This window comes from Microtus oregoni, unplaced genomic scaffold, assembly GCF_018167655.1.
Source record: "Microtus oregoni isolate MIOR12 unplaced genomic scaffold, Mior012 000013F_ref0000133, whole genome shotgun sequence".
NCBI classification, from domain to species: domain Eukaryota; kingdom Metazoa; phylum Chordata; class Mammalia; order Rodentia; family Cricetidae; genus Microtus; species Microtus oregoni.
The window spans coordinates 48,330,998-48,349,810 of NW_024543072.1; the positions used below are offsets into that span (position 1 = coordinate 48,330,998).

Sequence of the window (18,813 nt, forward strand, 5' to 3'; positions counted from 1 at the left end):
TTCTTTACTGTTTGGGGATAGGGTAACAAAACTACAAGTTTCATGCATATATTAAGGGTTTTAAGCTAACCTTCCTATTTGTTTGGGGCTATATTCAATTTCTCATTCTTTTATTTTATTTACCTGAAGACATTGAGTGTGTAGTTTTAGCTTATCTTCTAGATGCATAATGCAAGCTATGGTGTGATTTGACTTGAGTCTAGTCCTGCCACTTACAGACCTGTCTAAGGCCTTCCTAGACCCAGATTCCTTTGGGAATATTTTCTAAAAAGTAATACATATAAATGGAGGGTGGTAGGATACTTTATCAAATAATTTCCTCTGCATATTAATAAAAACATGAATATTAAATTGTGAACATAATATTTTATAATATACTTGGGTTTCCAGAAGTACCTGAAATCAGGGTTTCTATAAACAATAAACCCCAGAAAATAGGTTCACATTCAGAAGTGGAACTGAGTTATGTATTTAGGGATATTAAGCTTTCTAAATATCTGGTGTTATTTCTAAGTTTTGGAAATTATATGTTTGACTGTTACTGTATGGTCTATAGTGTAGTTGTCAAGTAGTTGCTATGTTTAAAAATAGATGTTTTGCCAAGTAAGTGTCTTCAGGTAACATACTTTTAAATGACCTAAGGGGTAAAAGACAAATTGTTTGTCAGAATGACTCACTAATGTTGAAGGATAACCATGGTTTTAGAATTTCTTGGATGTGTTAGTCACATCATAGACATTAACTTAATAATTCAGATGTACTTTGTCTATTATCAGATAAAAATAAGTTGAAGACACACCTTTAAAATTTGCTGAAACTCTTCTTTGTCAGTTCTGTCCTGGCACTGGAGCCAGTTTTTCTTTGTTACTAAATATCCATTACTTATTATTTTCCATGGCTGAATCCAGGCCCTTGTGCATGGTAGGCAAGTTTCCGACTACATACTTGGTCTTTGGAGACATGACTTGTTATGTGGTTTAAGCCTTGAAATCCTTCTTACTCCCATGCATACTCACATGCCTGAGAAGCATTAATAATTTAAAGGAAAAATAAATAATCCTGGTTACTTATTGTGATGCTAATAATGAAATTCAGGGCCTTTTGCATGGCAGAAAGTCACACTGCCGTTTAGCTGTATCTCAAATGCCTGGCCCTCCCTTTTAAAGCGTGATGTTTTCTTCAAATTTGCTATCTTTCTGTCTCAGCCTCCTGAGTACTGAAATATCAGGTGTGTGGCAGCACCACACCCTACTAATGGTGTGTATTTATGGATAAATTGTTGACTGTAGGGAGCTCATCTATTGAAACAGTTCCGTTACTGGGTGGCTGGCAAGATGGATCAACTGGTAATGGCACTTGCTGTTGATTCTGATAGGAAAATAATGAAGTACATAAAAGCCCCCCCCCCCAAGTTTTTCTTTCCATTTTGATACCACAGATCCCTATTAAATACATTTATGTGCCATCCTTATGTGTCTATGCTTGTATATGGAATATATACATAAAGACCTTTTTTAATTGACACAGGGTATTTAAAAAATATAAACAGATACTTCAATATGTCCTATTTTATGTTTCTTCTCTCTCTTTCACACACACACACACACACACACACACACACACACACACTGCTGTACTCTGTTGTTGGTAATGAAGGGATCGACTTGTGATAGTTCTTTTGAGCATAGTTCTAGAATTCTGTAGCACTGTACTGCACCACCACTTCTGGGGGATGGTGTGAGTCTGGCTAGGCTCCTTCAGGACTCTCCGTTCCTGCCACAGCCTGCACAATGCTGCTTTCTTTTGATTTATATATGGTGATTTTACTATCAGATTTTGTTTTCATAGTATTCTTTAGCACCTTGGAAGGAGAAACAAAAGCCACTAGCCTGTATGATCTCTAAAGATGTTACAAGGTCAAACAATTTCAGTTGGTGTTAAGTAAATTTAGATAGGCAAATGTATATAAATAATTGCCAGCATAATGAAGGGAAAACTTATATTTGGGCTGGGAAGATGGCTCAGTAAAAGTCTGACTATCAGAGGTCCATTCAGGAACCCTAGGCTAAGGGAGGACAAACTTCTAAAAGTTGTCCTCAGACCCCACATGTCTACCTTGGCACGTGTGCACCTCCACCCATGCCCACAACATATCTCTCTCTCTCTCTCTCTCTCTCTCTCTCTCTCTCTCTCTCTCTCTCACACACACACACACACACACACACACGTACACACACACACACACGTACACACACACGAATACAACTTTTAAAAATTATTTTCTGCCATTTAAAAAACAAGATGAAAGACAATTTACAAACCTTAGGTCAACTACCTAGAATCCTCAGCTTCACACTTTCCCTACTAGGGTTTGTAAAATGTGATGCAGTACTTGCCTTCCTTAACTTTCAGAGGTTTGTAAGGTAGAATTTCTAGTCATATTTGCCTGGTGTATGTCAAATTTCAGAGATTAAAAGTCAATAATCTCTTTCTGCATTAGGCCAAATAGCAAACCTTTTACATAATATAGTCCAACTAGGTTCTTACTTTCTTTCTGTAATCCAATTTTAGTTTGAGAACTGAGTAGATACAGGAGTCATTCACTTCAGTGTAGGTCACGTGTTCTGGTGATCTCTATCCCGTGAAATTTAGCCCACCTACATTCAGTAAAGAACAGATTCATGTTATGTAAAAGATGAACAGGGATCAGGAAAGATGACGCTGGTTAAGAGCACTTGCTGCTCTTATGAAGGATCTCGATTCAGTTCTAGAGCACAGACCTCCATGTGGGCAAACACCAATGCACATAACAATAAAATGAAACAGTTTTTACAGTGAAAATCCAGATCTTTAAAAAAATAGGCGAGTGGAAGGAAAATGCTGTTGATTGTGTATTTTCTTTATTATATTACTTAAAATAGCGGTTCTGGATTCATGTAGGCTTCATGCTGATTTCTTGCAGCTTGTGTGACTTCATCTGTGAGGAGCGAAGCGTCACTGCCTGACACAGAAGAGGAACAGCCACAGCAGCCAAATGAAACTCCAATTGCATCGAAGATTCAGCAAAACATAGGTATTTGCTTTTTTTTTTTTTTTTTTGTGGGTTTTCGAGACAGGGTTTCTCTGTGGTTTTGGAGCCTGTCCCAGAACTAGCTCTTGTAGACCAGGCTGATCTCGAACTCACAGAGATCCGCCTGCCTCTGCCTCCCGAGTGCTGGGATTAAAGGCGTGCATCACCACCGCCCGGCCTAGGTATTTGCTTTTTTATAACTTTGAAAAATGAATTGATTTTGAGTTTTCTTTTTATCCTAAAATTAATTTCATTTAGTATGATGGAAGTGACCATAGCTACACCATACATGTGCATTATAATGACGGAGAAGCACGACAACCGGATCTGTGTTTCGGTGTAACCTGAGTGTGACACAGCTGACGAATTGGGACGTGTGTATAAGTGTATGTCTCTGCACTTATGTGTGTGCGTATGTCCATACATACGCACACAGATTTACAGAAGCTTTCTAAAGTATGTGTTCTGTTTTCTTTTAGTGTGCATGTGTCAGAGATACTTTGTCCAGTCCTTATGAACTAGTTTTTCAGCTTACTACCATATTTTCCTCTAAGAATTCTCTAAATTTTCGTATGTACATATTGGTACATGTTTGCAGTATGTGCATATATGTGTACGTCTGTTGTGTGTAAGTGTCTGTAGGTCCACCTGTTACCCGCATTGCAGAGCCTGAGGATCAGCTGAGCCGTTCTTTCGCTCATTCCACTTGAATTGTTTTGTGTTTGTTTCACTTCTAGGTGCGATTGCAGCAATTGCAGTTGCAGTCCTTGCTGCGGGCATCTCCTTCCATTACTTCAGTGATTAGGGTGAGGCACCCGGAACACACTGATCAACAGCTATGAAAACTAAAGATGCAAATGCCCCACCTGCATTTAAGCTCTGCTATGAGAATGTCTATTAGATGTGTTTCTGACTTACATGACATCACCAGCTGCCTCGTTTCCCCTGCTTTTATTATTAGGCCCAGGTTTTCAAAAGTAAACTATGCATCTAATTGGAGTTGCATGTAACAAATCACTATTATTTATCTTCAGAAGAGTCAAAATGTGAGCTATTTTAGAATTTAGTCCTACTGAAGGACATCACACATTGATCAAAATATGTAAACTATGAGCAGTCAGTATCGACCGCAGTTGATATATCATCAGGAATTGTCTCTAAGTTCATCCTAGAGGACATTTCCAACATGCACTCAGGTGCAACAGCTTATGGACATGGTTTAAGTTTGAGGCCATGAATACTATTTTAAGCATACAGATGGACAGTGGTTTCCTGGATGTCAGGCACTAGTAGCAGCATGGCAGTATGCTGCTTGCCTCACACCAAAAATAGAGAAATGTGAATCGGAGATGCTGTCCTAGGTAGGGCAGTTAATGTTCTGTAGCTCTCACCCTGCAGTTCAGTGCAGATCCTGGCAGAAACAATCTAGTAGCACTCCTAACTTAGACCCGAGACGCCCATAAATTATGATCAAGCAGTATTTTATTAGTTCATGATTGTAAGTCATGAGGTACAAGATACACTGAATCAGAATGAGAATTAACTATAGGAAAAAACAGTCATTGAAGTCATTTCTCCCAAGTGCACAACAACAATGCAGAGAATAAAGGATAGAGCCATAGATATGGATGAGAGCCCGGTAGTGCTCCTTCGGATAAACTAAAGGAAAAAAAAAACACACACACTCATTAAAGTCGTTTCTCCCAAGTCCACAACAGTGCTGTAGAGAATAAAGGATGAGAGCCAGGCAGTGCTCCTCAGAGTGAGGACCACATTCTTTTAAGGAGGAGGACAAACTGCAGGCGGGTCAGGAGTAGCAGACACAGCGGAAGAGATCAGTGGAGTGGAAGGGAGAGCAGCAGGAGGGAGGTGAGAAGGAAGGGGTGATGGTCTAGGAGAACCAGGTGGGGAGAATGAAAGAGAGGAGCACTTGAGATGGCAGGGTTCCCCACACGTGTTAGCAAAACACTTATAAATTCAAGAAACAATATAGCTTAAACACATTTAAAAAAAAAATCAAATCCGTGATTTGATCCAAGTAGTGAACCACAAGATACAAAGCAAGGTTTTTAAGAAACCAAAGGGACATAAAGCTCCTCAGCAGAGGCAAGTCAGTCTCATACAGAGTAGACCCCCAGTAGCAGCAGTGTACATAAGAAAGCAGGAGCCGGGCGGTGGTGGTGCACGCCTTTAATCCCAGCACTTGGGAGGCAGAGGCAGGCGGATCTCTGTGAGTTCGAGACCAGCCTGGTCTACAAGAGCTAGTTCCAGGACAGGCTCCAAAACCACAGAGAAACCCTGCCTCGAAAAACCAAAAAAAAAAAAAAAAAAAAAAAAAAAAAAAAAAAAGAAAGCAGGAAATGCCTTCAGACTTGAGTGGAACTCTAAAAACCAGTGCAAAGCAAAACTCAGAACCAACAGACCTTTATTAAAGAAACTGAAACGGGATGGTCTTCAATGAGAAAAATTACCCCAAAAGCAAGGTCTGAAATGAAGTGTTGATTAACAAAGTGATCAATATTGTAAATTTAAAGTGTTGTTTATATAAAGCAATCATAATGAAGTATTTATAGACATTGTAAACTTGTAAAACTGAATAAATATTGTTATGCAATCTTGTTGTGGAATTTTCAAATAAGGATATAACTGGGGAAATATGGTTCAGAAGAAAGGAGGGTGGTTAGAAGCAAAGTGTTCTGAGTGCCTGGTGCCAAGTTAGTGTTAAGGTAGATTATTTCACTGTGTGTTTCTCTCAAGGGTACCTTCTCAAAAAAGAGGCAGGCGGTGAAACAGCCCAATGAAAAGGAGATTAGGAGGAACACAGTACAAATAAAGGAAGAGATTAGAGGGCGATGAGTATGGTAAGTAATAATAGCTCTGCATGTTTCACACACACCAGGCCCTGGGCTGTTTCCCATCACAAAACAAAGACAAGTGAGACCCTGGTTCAAAATAAACAAACTAAGTGGACAAAGTATTTAGATCAAATAGACAAAATTATATTCGTTAAATGCAGATGCTAAATAAATCTGTCCAGTAGTGGTGAATAGTAAACAAATTATGATGTCTTGTCAACACCTGCCTCAGTTTTTTACCCCTCTTTTAAAGGCAGTACTACTATTCAGAATCTTAACCACACGTTGAAAGCATATGTGGTGAGGGAAGACTTCCTAGCTTATTGTATGGGACTCATATAGCTTACTAAACGAGGATAGCCAGAGAAAAGAAAACCACAGGCTAATAACACGTGAAAGTGAGAGGCACCATTCGAGTTAACTCAGCACTATGTTAAGAAGATACATTAAATACCAAGAGCATGAAGATGCTTATTAACTTTCTGTTCGTCATCCTTTAGAAAAGTGAGATAAAGACATAAAGAAACCCCAAGGCATTTAAAGAACATTTGGCTAGATAAATGAAAAGATTTATCTGCCTAAGAGACTAAGGCCATAACCAGTACCATTTTATGTCCACTAGGTTGTGAAACTAAGACATCTCCATGTCTAATGAAAATGGTGTGATGAGAGACACTTCACACTATAGGTGTTCAGGAAGCCATTCGGCCTTGTAGAGTTAAGTAATTGCATTCTCTACATACATTCCTTAGGTAAACTCTTGCATAGATACATCTGTAAGAAACTGTGCAATGTTTATGACCGTGATCCAAATGTTAATGAAGAGTAAATTATAGAGGATGTGATTTTATTTAGCAGGGAGAATGACCTCCATGCAAACACAAAGGTAGAACTGAAAAGCCCGCCTTCATGGCTCATACTGTAATTTCAGCACTGGAGATTGAGTCAGGAAGGAAGATTTCGAGTTCAACGACAGTCTGGGCTGTAGAGTGAGACTTTGTCTCAAATAAATAAAATTAATTTTATCTAGAAATGATTAGGCAAATGCTAAGTCTACCTGTAGTGTCAAACTATTTGTAAAGTTAAGCAAATTTAAACTGTATTATGTGTATTTGTGGTGAAATTCTTTTCAAGCTACAAAAGTTGAGGGTGATGGCAGAACAGGAAAACAAGGTGTAACAAATACATTGGAAAGAGTATTGCCATGTTTGCTTCCTAAGTAAGGTGTCCAGATGCTCATTTTATTTACTTTATGGCCTGCAAGACATTACTTTTTGTTTTCTGTTGCTAACAGACTGTCTCCACTTACGTCATAGCTGTTTTTCTCACAGTTCTCTGAATGGACAGAAGTCACTTGAGTTCTCTACCTGGTGGTGTGATAAGTTCCGTTATCTAGAGGCTAGACAGGGCTCGAAACATATATAAGATAGTTCTTGCATGTGGTTGACAGTTGATGGTAGCTCTCAACTGGAAATCCAGCAATCACATCTCAGTTCTGTGTGTGGTTTGCATCTGGCTTTGAGTTCTCCCATCATAAGGACTGAGTTTCTTCATATAATGATGGTTAGGGTGACTTCGAGTTCTCCCATCATAATGGCTGAGGGTCTTTATTGAGGCTTAGGATCAAAGAAGTAATACAAACATGAACATTTCAGCAAGAGAAAAATAGAGACTGAGTCCTCAAACCCTGGCTTGGAAATTCCTAAAGATGATTTCTGCTACATGTGCTGGTCAACCTAACTTTCAGGATAAGCCTAAATCAAAAGATAAGGGAAGAAAAAGAATCTCTATTCAGAAGGGGAATATGATGTATACAGTTATCACAGTTTGCCTTTTAACCTCTTGTTTGCTTTCCTCTGCTGTGCTCCTTCTGTAGACCATAAAATGCCTCTTCCCTTTACCTAAGCCCTAAGGTCCCCTAGCTATCAGTAGTTCATCACATTCTGACCAACACAGTGGGGATTAACTCAAGCTCTATGACAAGCTCATAAGCTTGGTCGATTCTTAGTTTAGGGATTTGTCTAAATATAGATTAGCTTCTGCACAACATATGCCCAGGAAATTGTTCTTGACCTCTGATTTTAGTCCAACGAGCAAATATATTGGGAAAAATCGATAAGCTATTAAAGGTATATTAATGTTAATAGGTTATGATTTATGTGTTGTTAAGGATAAGCAATAAAAGAGAAGTGACTGGTTTGTCTTTGCTTTCACCATTTTGAAAGCACTTTTGCATTCATTGTCTCAATGATTTTTAAATAATACTAATAAGTGGGGGAAAGGCTTACTGATAGGACCCTAACCTGATGAGTGTAATTGAAGCATTGCTCATATTTAGGAAGAGGAAACATTTGAGTAATGTGCTAGATAGTTTCTGTGTCAACTTGACACATGTTAGGGTCATCTGAGAAGTTGACCATCAACCTTAGTTGGAAAAAATGCCTCCATATGATTGACCTGTAGGCACGCCTACAGACCATTTGCTTCACAACTGTGTGTGGTGCTATCATCGGGCACATGGTCCTGGGAGTGTATAAGGAAGCATACTGAGCAAGAAGGTAAGCAGCAGTCCTCCATGGCCTCAGCATCAGTTTCGACCTGCAGGTTCCTGCCTTAAGTTTCTGCCCCCACTTCTTGGTTATGGACTACAAGCTGTAAGATGAAATAAACTCTTTTCTCCCCCAAGTTGCTTTTGGTCATGGTGTTTTATCACAGCAATAAAAACTCTAAGACAGGTAACTAGTCGTTTTGTCTTAATGATCAGAACTAGAATGTTCCTGGTTTTTATCTTTGTACAATGTTTTTAAATGATTTACATACTTAGCATCATCCGGTGAAGCTAGATTTTTCTATTGTGCTATGGAACTTCTGAAATGGTGATCCCCAAAGAGCCCTGCTTAAAAATTCTTAATTAAACATGACATTTTAGAAATGAACCCTCATCTAACTTGTTCACTTTGTTAAGGCGTTTTGTTTATGGAATTGGGAAAGGAATTTACTGGTCAGGATGAAAGTAGTTCAATCAGGTCTCAGATTCTATTTTAGTCAAATCCATTCTGGTTGTAGGTATACCAGATGCCTAATCCTATGATTAGAATATAGAATATCAGTTAGCCGAGGACGATGGTAGCTCATGCCTTTAATCCTAGCACTCGGGAGAGTGTCTGTGAGTTTGAGGTCAGCCTGGTCAACAAGAGCTAGTTCTAGTACAGCCAGGGCTGTTACACAGAGAAACCCTGTGTCGATAAACAAAACAAGAAAGAAAAGAAAAGAAAAAGAAAATAAAGATTCATCATTTAGCTGAGATACTAGGTTACTGTATCTGTCTAAGTAGAAATAAAATGGATTTTTAAATAAATTTTTTCTGTGCTTTCAAGTTAGTATTATTGAAACTGTATACTACTGTTAAATAGCTAATAATAAATTAGTATAAGTAGCTAATAACTAGAAAATTGAGTTGTACTGCCACATCTGACAGGAACAGAATCTTATTAAGGCAGTTAATTCCTTTGGCTTTGGGGCAAACTAACAGCACCAGCACTCATTAAATAGTTCTTCTCAATTTACAAAATGTTTTTCATCTCAATCTATCTCTGATAGTTTAGAAACATTAACCTACTGGTTAATGTTTGGGTAACTGGGTATTATATTCTAAGAAGAGAGACACTGATGAAAAGGAATGATTGAGAATATGGAATCGAGACAGGACAACTCTATAAAACAGAAAATATGGATCTAAGCTTCCTCTGAAAGTGAGGAAGGTCAACTTTAAAGGAATAAACACTGGCTTTTAGAGAAGGAATGCTTCTAACCCAACAGTTTATTCAGAGTAAGGAGAAAGTTGGTGCTGACCTTTATGGTGTGTTAGGCTTGGAGATACCTGATACCTTCAGATTTTTATGAAGTTTACAGAGTCATCTGAGAATGAAAAAATGTGAGAAAAAGGACATTTGCAAAACTTGTTACAAAGAATGGGCCATCAAGCTGACCAAATAAACAGTGGGCTTGCCAGATGGCCTATTTACCATTGAGGCTACTGATTAGAAATGAATGAAATTGTGTGCTTTCCACCAAGACTCTGTCTCCTCAGATTCAAATACAGAAATTTGAACTAGCATTGTTCAAGATGTTGGTTGTTATACTGTAAATTCACGGTATCTAAAACAATGAAATAATAGAAGTATTTAGGAGCCTTGTTTAATAAATAAGTTAAAAACAGACAAGTGCTTAGAAATTCAGGGCAGTGATGATCTTAACTCAAACAAAGCTGAATAAGAAAAGTGAAGAGGAAAAAAGCAGAAATTGGAAATGTACTATGAAGAGAGAAACGTGGAGGCCTAGAAGAAATACAAGGACTGTATTTTTTAGTACCCCACATGTAAATATATAATTACAACAATGTTGTGGGGAAGAAACAGTATACATGTGATAGCAAAGGAAGTCAATGGCTGAGGTGAAATAGGTCATTTCCAAGGGATGATGAGGTCAAGGAACAGCATGCCGTTTGCAGGTGATGACTGTCTTTTGGAATGATGACACCCAGCATAGTAATAGGACTTGAAGTATAAAGGAAGACTCTAAAAACAAGTGTCCAGTTTCTCGTATGTGAGGGAAATGATTAGTGAGCCGATAGTCGAGTTACAAGGATAGGACAAGAGTGCCACACACTAGTTACTTATGCCTAAAAGATAAAGATGGGATGATGAGTGTGAGGTAAGGGGAAGTACCAAATGATGATCATTAAATAATAGATAACACTTCAACATGATAAAGAAAAGGATACCCTGAAGAATGGGTATCCATTATGCCAAATATGAGAAGGAAGTGTTTAAAGAAAAAGTTAGTTAGAAATAAAAGGAAAGTAAGGCTGGGTGGTGGTGGCACATGCTTTTAATCCCAGCACTTGGGAGGCAGAGGCAGGTGGATCTCTGTGAGTTCGAGGCCAGCCTGGTCTACAAGAGCTAGTTCCAGGACAGGCCCAAAGCTACAGGGAAACCCTGTCTCGAAAAAGAAAAGAAAGGGAAGTGTATTGATTTTAAAGAGCAAGAAAGCACAGATTGCAAGCATGATGGTACAGAAGAGGATTTTGATGGAGAATCTCTGGGCAGTGAGCAGCAGTTAGTGAATGCTAATTTTAGATTTTGACTAATGTGTGAATGCTTGGAATTATGGTAAATTTAGCTTTAGGGTTTTTTGTTTTGTTTGCTTGCTTGTTTTTTGAGTAGGTTGCATTCTGGGATTAATGGTAAGAAAGATCTAGTTAACATGACTGACGTGAGCAGCCACTGTAATACAACAAGCTTTGGTACAGTTCAGAGACAGAAAAGGTGTCATCAGGCCACGGGAGGATCATCAACTATAGCTATGACCCTCATATAGCTTAGCACATTCCAGGGATAAACACAATTTGTTCATATTTTATCTTTTACATACACTGTTAGAGTTGATGATATTTTATTCAGTTTTGTATCTACACTGATAAGTATTAAAGGATGAGAATAATACTCTTTAATTTTTCATTATCTCACTGTCTATCTGGTTTGGGTATTAATATTTTATTAATTTTTCACAATTATGACAAATACCTGTAATCTCAGCATTTAGAAGGAAGAATCAGGAAGACTGGGAATTTTTAGACCAGCCTGAACTATAAAGCAAATTCCTGGCCAGTCTGAACTACTTAAACCTTAGGCTATCCTGGGTCACACATTTAGAGACTCAGTATCAAAAATGCCAAGAAGAAAGAGCAGGAGAAAGCAGGGAAGAAAAAAAAGAAAAATAAGAGAAGGAGGATAAAGAAGAATATTAATATTAGTTATATTTTCATGAATTTGTACATAATTAATTTAAAAATTGATTATTTTTTCTATGTTTAGGGTGCATGTGTGTCTGTGCATCACATGAGTGCAGTACCTGTGGAGACCAGAAGAGGGCCCTGGGACTGGAGTTATAGACATTTGTGAACTGCCATATGGTCTTCTGGAAGAAGAGCCAGTGCTTTTTAACCATTGAGCCGTTTCTCTGGCCCATCGCTATGCTTTATTGCTTAGCTCTGTACATTTTCAAAGATTTCTCTTGTCTGCTTATGCTTCTTCCACATGCTATTCTAATATCCTGTCAGTCTTTTTAAAGGACCAGCTTCTCATATTTTGGGTTCTTTAAAATAATTTGTTAGTTCTCTGAGAGTTCGTACAATGTATTTCATATTCACCCCCCACTGTCCCCACTCTTACTAGATCCATACCCCTTCTCTACTCACCAAACTTTGTGGGTTTTTTTTTTTTGTTTGTTTTTTCTAAAAACCTATCAAGTCCAATTTGAGCTGCCCCAATATTCTAGTATGTGTGGCCTTCCACTCACTCACACATGATAACTTACCAGAGGCTGTGCTCTTAAAGAAAGCTGCTTCTCCTCCTAGCAGCTAACAATTGCCATGAGCCCCAGCTAGGGATGGTATTGTGTGTCTAATTCCCACCATCATGCTGGGATTTTTTGTCTTGGGCTAGCATAGGTTTTGTGGCTGTTGTTGCAACCACTGAGTTCACATATGAGGCTGCCCTGCTGTGTCCTAAAGACACTGTTTTATGTTACACTCTTCCTGCTCCCTCTTTTGCAAGCATCCCTCAGTCTTTAGTGGAGATGATGCAGTATATACATTCTACTTAGGGCTGAGCATTCTGCAGTATTTATTCTCTTCATCTTGGCCAGTTGTGAATCTCTGTGTTGATAACCATCTATTGTAAATGGAAACTTTATAAAGAGAATTTATATTCCATTGATTTCCAATCTTACTTGCTTTCTCATTATTCTACCTTAAGCTTTACCATGTTTCTTAACTTCTGGGTTAGATACTCATATAATTTATTGTCCTTTGATTTTATAATTTGTTTGTTGTGTTGATGGGCTCTACCACTGATCTATTTCTCTATGCCTTTTAATTTAGGTTTCTATTAGTACAGTTTTTCATGTCTGGTGTTTCGTTACAAAGAATCTCATTATATTTTAGTTTTAAGAGTTTGGTATTCCTATAAAAAGCCATTATTTAAGGGAGTCTGTGGATTGGATATTAAAAGTAAAATTGTTGGTACTTATTGTATTATAGTTCTAAAATTTGTTCCTACAGTTTCCTAATTTGTCTTTGAGAATTTTCCTTGTATATTGTGGGAAGAAACTGCTTACTTCATGAACTGCTTGTTACAGGATTATATATAAACAACAATCTTAGATGAACCTTGTTATACAATTATCATTTGTGTGGGACACATGATGTGCAAAAGTAGGTTGTGTTCTGAGCCTGATTTTTGGTATTTTTTCTAGTAAATATTGAAAAAATGTAAAAAATGTACTAAAATCTCTGATGATGGATTATCACTTATATCAATTATTTTTATAAGAAACAAGGAGTGTTTTGCATGTTTATTAGATTCTTGTTTCATATACTATCCTACTTACTTTCTTCATTGCTGTGACAAACTAACTGACAAACTGTAATTTCCAGAAGGAAAGATTTATTCTGGCTTACAGTTTGAGGAGGTACAGTCTATCATGGCAGGAAAGACACAGCAGAAGTAGGAGACCAGCTGGCTCATTGTATCTTCAGTCACAAAGCAGAGTGACCAGGACACAGGTCAAGCTATAAAGTCACAAGCCCAGTTACAGATCCACATCCTAAGGGTTCTATGGCTTTCTCCCATGGTGCCATCAACCTGAGCAAGTGTTCAAACATGAGCATGTGACAGACATTTCACATTCAATCTATAACATTTCACCCATAGCTCCCATTGGTTCATGGCCATTTTGTGATGTGAAATGCATTCATCCCAACTTTCCAAGTTTTTTTTTTAATAAATAGCATTCCCCAAACTATTTAAATGCCTAAAGTCTCTTCCAAGGACCAAATCAATCTCTTAACTGCGAGCTTTTATAGAATCAAGGGAAAACTACTTATTTCCAATATAAAATGCCCAAAGTAAGCATTCCTGTTCTAAATGGGAGAATGGGAGCAAAAAGATTGAGCCAAAGCAAGACAGAAATCCAGAAGAAACAGTAAATCTTCTAGCTCCATATCTGGCATTTTGGACTCCTGATAAAAGCATCTTAGCTCCAAAGGACCCAGGTAGCCCTTGCTTCCCCACCTCCAGCATAACTCTTTCTCCATTCCGTGTATGCAGCTTTCTGTGGTGGATGTCCATTTGTCTGACCTCTCAAATATCCTGGGCCCTTTCCAATTGATGCTTTACCTTCACTCTAAGGGTCTCTTACGCTATTTCTAAACCTTTCATGTGTTGCTTGACCTCATAGACTTCCTGGAACCATAGAGCCAGAGTACATGCAATATTTTTCATGCTTACAAAACCAGTACCATGTAGACAACACTATGAAATTCTGTTACCAGCTCAAAATAGACAATGGCCCACTTGGACCATAGCTATAGCTGCTCTTGTGTGCTGATCCTGGGGAAACTCTTGCCTAGAAAATCTTTTCCTAAGAGTAAGGAACCCCTTTGGTGTTCTGAGGTTAGTCTCTCTTCTTTCAAATGAGTTTGCATTTGACAAAGTGGAGCCTTTGATGGATGGGGTCCTGCTCTCCAGCACTTTCCCTGTGTACCTGTAGAGCAGGAGGCTTCTCTTTAAAAACTGCAGCTTCTTTTTAGTCATAACTTTAAATTTGCCTGTGGCCTCTTTGAGACAAAGTGCTTTTCCCCATTCTGCAACACTCAGTGATCTTTTTCACCTGGATAAGAGTGGTAATCAATAACCATGCCACATCCTGGATGCTTCCTGCCTTGAAATTTCATCCACTAAACACATTACTCTATCACATTCAGTCTCGCTTCAGTTCTCAGGACACAGGCCGAATGCAGCTAGATTCTTTGCCAGAATGTAACCTAGATGACCGCTACCCTAGTTCCCAAGAGAGTCTTCTTCCTCTCAGAAGCCAGACGTCCAAGCCCACATTTATTCCAGTTTCTAGAATTCCAAAAGTTCTACCAGAATAGCTCACTAAGCTTTGTGCACTGGATAGTTTCTATTGTCTAGTTGATAAAGCCTAGAATCATCTGGGAAGAGGAAGCATTAAGTGAAAAATTGCCTCCATCAGATTGGCCTGAATTGTCCTGATTGTTGATTGATGTGGGAGGGCCCATTCCACTGTGGCACTGGTGCCTAGGTGTAACTGGAAGTTTCTCTCCTGCCCACCAGTTCCCAAATATCTACCCAGAGACTTAATATTAATTACAAATTGTTTGGCCAATGACTCAGGCTTATTACTAGCTAGCTCTTACACCTTAAATTAACCCGTTTCTATTAATCTATGTATTGCCCTATGGCCATGGTGTTACCTTATGTCTTGCTTCTCTGGCAGCTGCTGGTGTTTCCCTGACTCTGTCTTCTTTCCCCTGTTGCTGCTTGATTTTCCTGCCTAGCTATATTCTGCCTGGCTATTGACCAAATCTGCTTCTTTATTAACCAATGGTAATAAGACATTTTCACAGCATACAGAGGGCATCCCACATCACCAAGGCAAATGGGTATGAATTGCATAAGAAAGTTGGATGCTTGAGAGCCAGAGGGAGCAAGTCAATAAACTACCCCTTTGGTTTCTGCTTGAGTTTCTGTTAGAGTTCCTATTGTAACATTTCTGAATGATGGATTTTGATCTGGAAGTGTAAGTCAAATAACCCTCTTTCTTCCAAGTTGCTTTTCATCATGGTATTTATCACAGCAAGCAAAATGGAATGCCTTCTTGCAGCATTCAAGGACTTTTATAATCCAAAGTTCCAAACTCTTTTATGTTGCTCTTGTTAACCAGTTGCAAAGGCCCAAGTGACATGCAGTTGGGTTTATCACAGCAGTAGCTCCACTTAACAGCACTGAATTTATGTTAGCTGCTTTCCCCATTACTGTGATAAAATACCTAGCAACAAGCAATTTAAGGAAGGAAGAACTTGTTAGGATGTGTACTTTGAGGGAAGGTGTGGTTGCAGAATGGAGAGCCAGCTGGCTTCAGTGCATCAGCAGTCAATACTTAAAGCTCAGTTAATGTTCACTGTGTAAATTCTATGACATTTCATTAAGTATATGCATGTATAAAATTGTTGTAGTCCTAGGTTTCTTGTGCCATTTTATCATTATTTCTAATAACCATCATTGAAATGGTCTTTTCTATATCCAATAATACTTTTTCTCTTTAAGGTTGTTTATCTTAGCATAGTGATAATTGCTTTTAAAAGCTGTTACTTGCTTTATATACACTTTGCATTATTTTATGTTCTACTTTAAGCATTAAGTTAATTTCTTTTGAAATTAACCTGGAATTTTTGTGAAATCCAATTAGACATTATGGGCCTTTAATGTAGTAAATTTAAATCATTCGTGTTTTGTCACTGTTCCTATGTTTAGGATTATTTCTGCTTAAAGCTTTCACTGTGGAAGTGATCATAATAGTAAATAACTCTGGTTTCAAATAGACGACAATGCACATTGCTCTTCCTTCAGCAAGAGCCAAAGAGAGTTTAAAAGTTCCCCTGATTTTGTGCCAGCACCACCCCCAACAACAACAACAACAACCACAACTTAAAACTTTACAAAGCTCCTTTCTCTTGAAATGCTTGAAGAAAGAAAGAAATTGAAGAAGAATGTATTAATAAACTTGATATCTGCAGTACGTATGTCTGTATGCGAGTGCAGGTGTCCAAGGAGACCAGGTGTCAGTGGGTATGGATCCCTTGAAGCGGAAGTTAGAGGTATGGGTGCTGGGAACTGAACTCAGATCCTATGCAAGAGCAGCCTACTCACTTACCTGCTGCGCTGTGCCTTTCCAGCCCCTTTTAAGGGAAGCTAGAGCGGGAGTTTTTGACTTGTGTATCCAAGGAACTGAAGTCATATCCTGTAGAAAAGCTGAGCCTTTAGTGGCTGACTGTCTCTGCAGCCCAACATGCACAAGTATAATTTTAAAAAAAGATTTAAAATTTTTATTTTATGTGCTTGTTTGACAGCATGCATGTGTGTGCACTCTGTGTGCTTCTGCAGAGACCTGAATGGGGTACCATTAATGGAGTTAGAATTTAGGATAGTTGTGAGTCACTAAGTGGGTGCTGGAAACCAAACGCAAAGGCCTTTGCCATAGCAACAAGGGCTCTTAATTGGTGAAGCATCTCTCCAAAACCTGCAATTGTTGTTTGATAAAAGTGAAATATAATATAGAGCCGTAGCTTATTCTTTGTAACTTCTATGAGGACTCACACAGTTTCTTTTATAAGTCTTTGTTATTCAAGTTATTCAGCATATTTAATTTCACTTGTGATTATCATTAACTACTAAACATAAATCTAGTTTGCTTCAGCAGGAACCCTGTAGGAGAGCTAATTATGTGTTGTCAATGCTGAATAAACAACCTTTCAATTAATTATTATTTTTCAATAAACTTGCTTAAATGTAAGCTTCTATGAATTCAAGAATTGAGACTAAAGAATGGGTACTGTGAGAAATAATATAGCCTGATTAAACATACCTGATTTTTATGAAAAACTCACTTTTGGAGCATTTTCTTACATAGTATGGCAGAACAGACTAACAAAGAAAAAACCCAAATAAAGCCTGAAAGGCAAACAGGATTTTATAGTTTATACAGCCACAAGTCTCAAGGATTCATAAAAGCTGTTTACTTAATGCTCTGGCTAGAATAATGAAAACAGGTAACTAAAACCCTAGGTCACCATTTTCTTCACTGTTTTCTCTTTCAGAACGGTACCCACTACAGTAGTTACTAGAGTTTTGGGCTGAAGCATTCTCTGATTCCAGGACTCCTCCTCTTCCTTCTATTTTTCTTCAGAACTGATGTACAGACCTGAACAATATCAAGACATATTTTATGGAAATATGAATTTGGTTTGTAACGTGTTGGTAACTTTCAGGTAAATAATATTGTCTAATGGAAAAAGTATGGGAGCTAAGACTAATAAACTCAAGGCTAAGATTAGGCTTTATATCTTGTTAGCTATATGAATGTAAGAAAGATAGTAAAATCTAACTCTTCCATGTCCTCATTCCTGAGCAGAATATATTATAAACAGCATTCTACTCCATATGTTCTTGCAAGTCTTTAAATACCATGATGCATGTGAAGCTGTGTAGCCTTCCTACTTCCTAATAGTTTGACATTTGTTTTGTTTTGTACTTTGGCTTATAATGGTGCAGAGGTGATATAAATTCACTACAAGTCTGGCTTTGAATTTTTAGTTTTGAATTTTTTCAGCCTTGGCTAGCACGCCGCAGCAGCATACTGACTTGAATTTCAGCTGTATTACATTCAGCCATTTAATCTCACTATATTGTGTTCCTAAGCTATGGGCTTTATCACATTAGATGTAATCAGTGCATTTTCAACATGGTGATTTGTCTGGGGATTTATCTGAGAATCTGCTCCATAGTTGTGGATATTTGAACACTTGCTCTCCAATAGATGGCGCTGTTTAGGTAGGTTTAGCAGGTGTGGCCTCGATGGAAATTTGAAGAATGTCACTGGGGACAGGCCTTAGGTTTCAAAGTCTCCTCCACTCCCAATTTAATCTCTCAACTTTAGGCTTTCTGATGAAGATGTAAGCAATCAGCTTCTAGTCCAGGCTGCCACTCCTATGCTCTGCCATCATGGACTCCTCTCCCACTGGAACTGAAAGCTCAGATAAGCTCTTTCTTCTGTAAGTTGCCTTGGTCTCTGTGTTTTATCACAGCAACAAAAAGGTCATTAGTGCAGGATGAGTTTTGATGTGTTTATGGAGAGTTACAACATCGTGTGTTCAGGAGCATCTTTCTATGGTGACATACTACAAAGTTAGCTATGCTAACTTTGGGGCTTCCAAAGAGACCACTGTTTCACAGCACAAATGGT

At 38.3% G+C, this 18,813-nt stretch overlaps 1 protein-coding gene across 4 annotated transcripts in view; it reads left to right on the top strand.

The window, feature by feature from the left end:
• Positions 1-18,019, top strand: part of Odr4 (odr-4 GPCR localization factor homolog) — a 46,046-nt gene extending 28,027 nt beyond the window's left edge. For 3 of the 4 annotated variants that reach the window (XM_041662763.1, XM_041662762.1, XM_041662765.1), the window contains 2 exons: positions 2,963-3,073; positions 3,808-5,233. In XM_041662763.1, the coding sequence (XP_041518697.1) occupies positions 2,963-3,073; positions 3,808-3,875 (179 nt within the window). In that variant the 3' untranslated portion in view covers positions 3,876-5,233. Of the gene's footprint in view, positions 1-2,962; positions 3,074-3,807; positions 5,234-17,668 lie in introns of those variants that run through there. The other variant, XM_041662764.1, reaches the window with a different exon arrangement.
• The last annotated feature ends 794 nt before the right edge of the window (positions 18,020-18,813 follow it).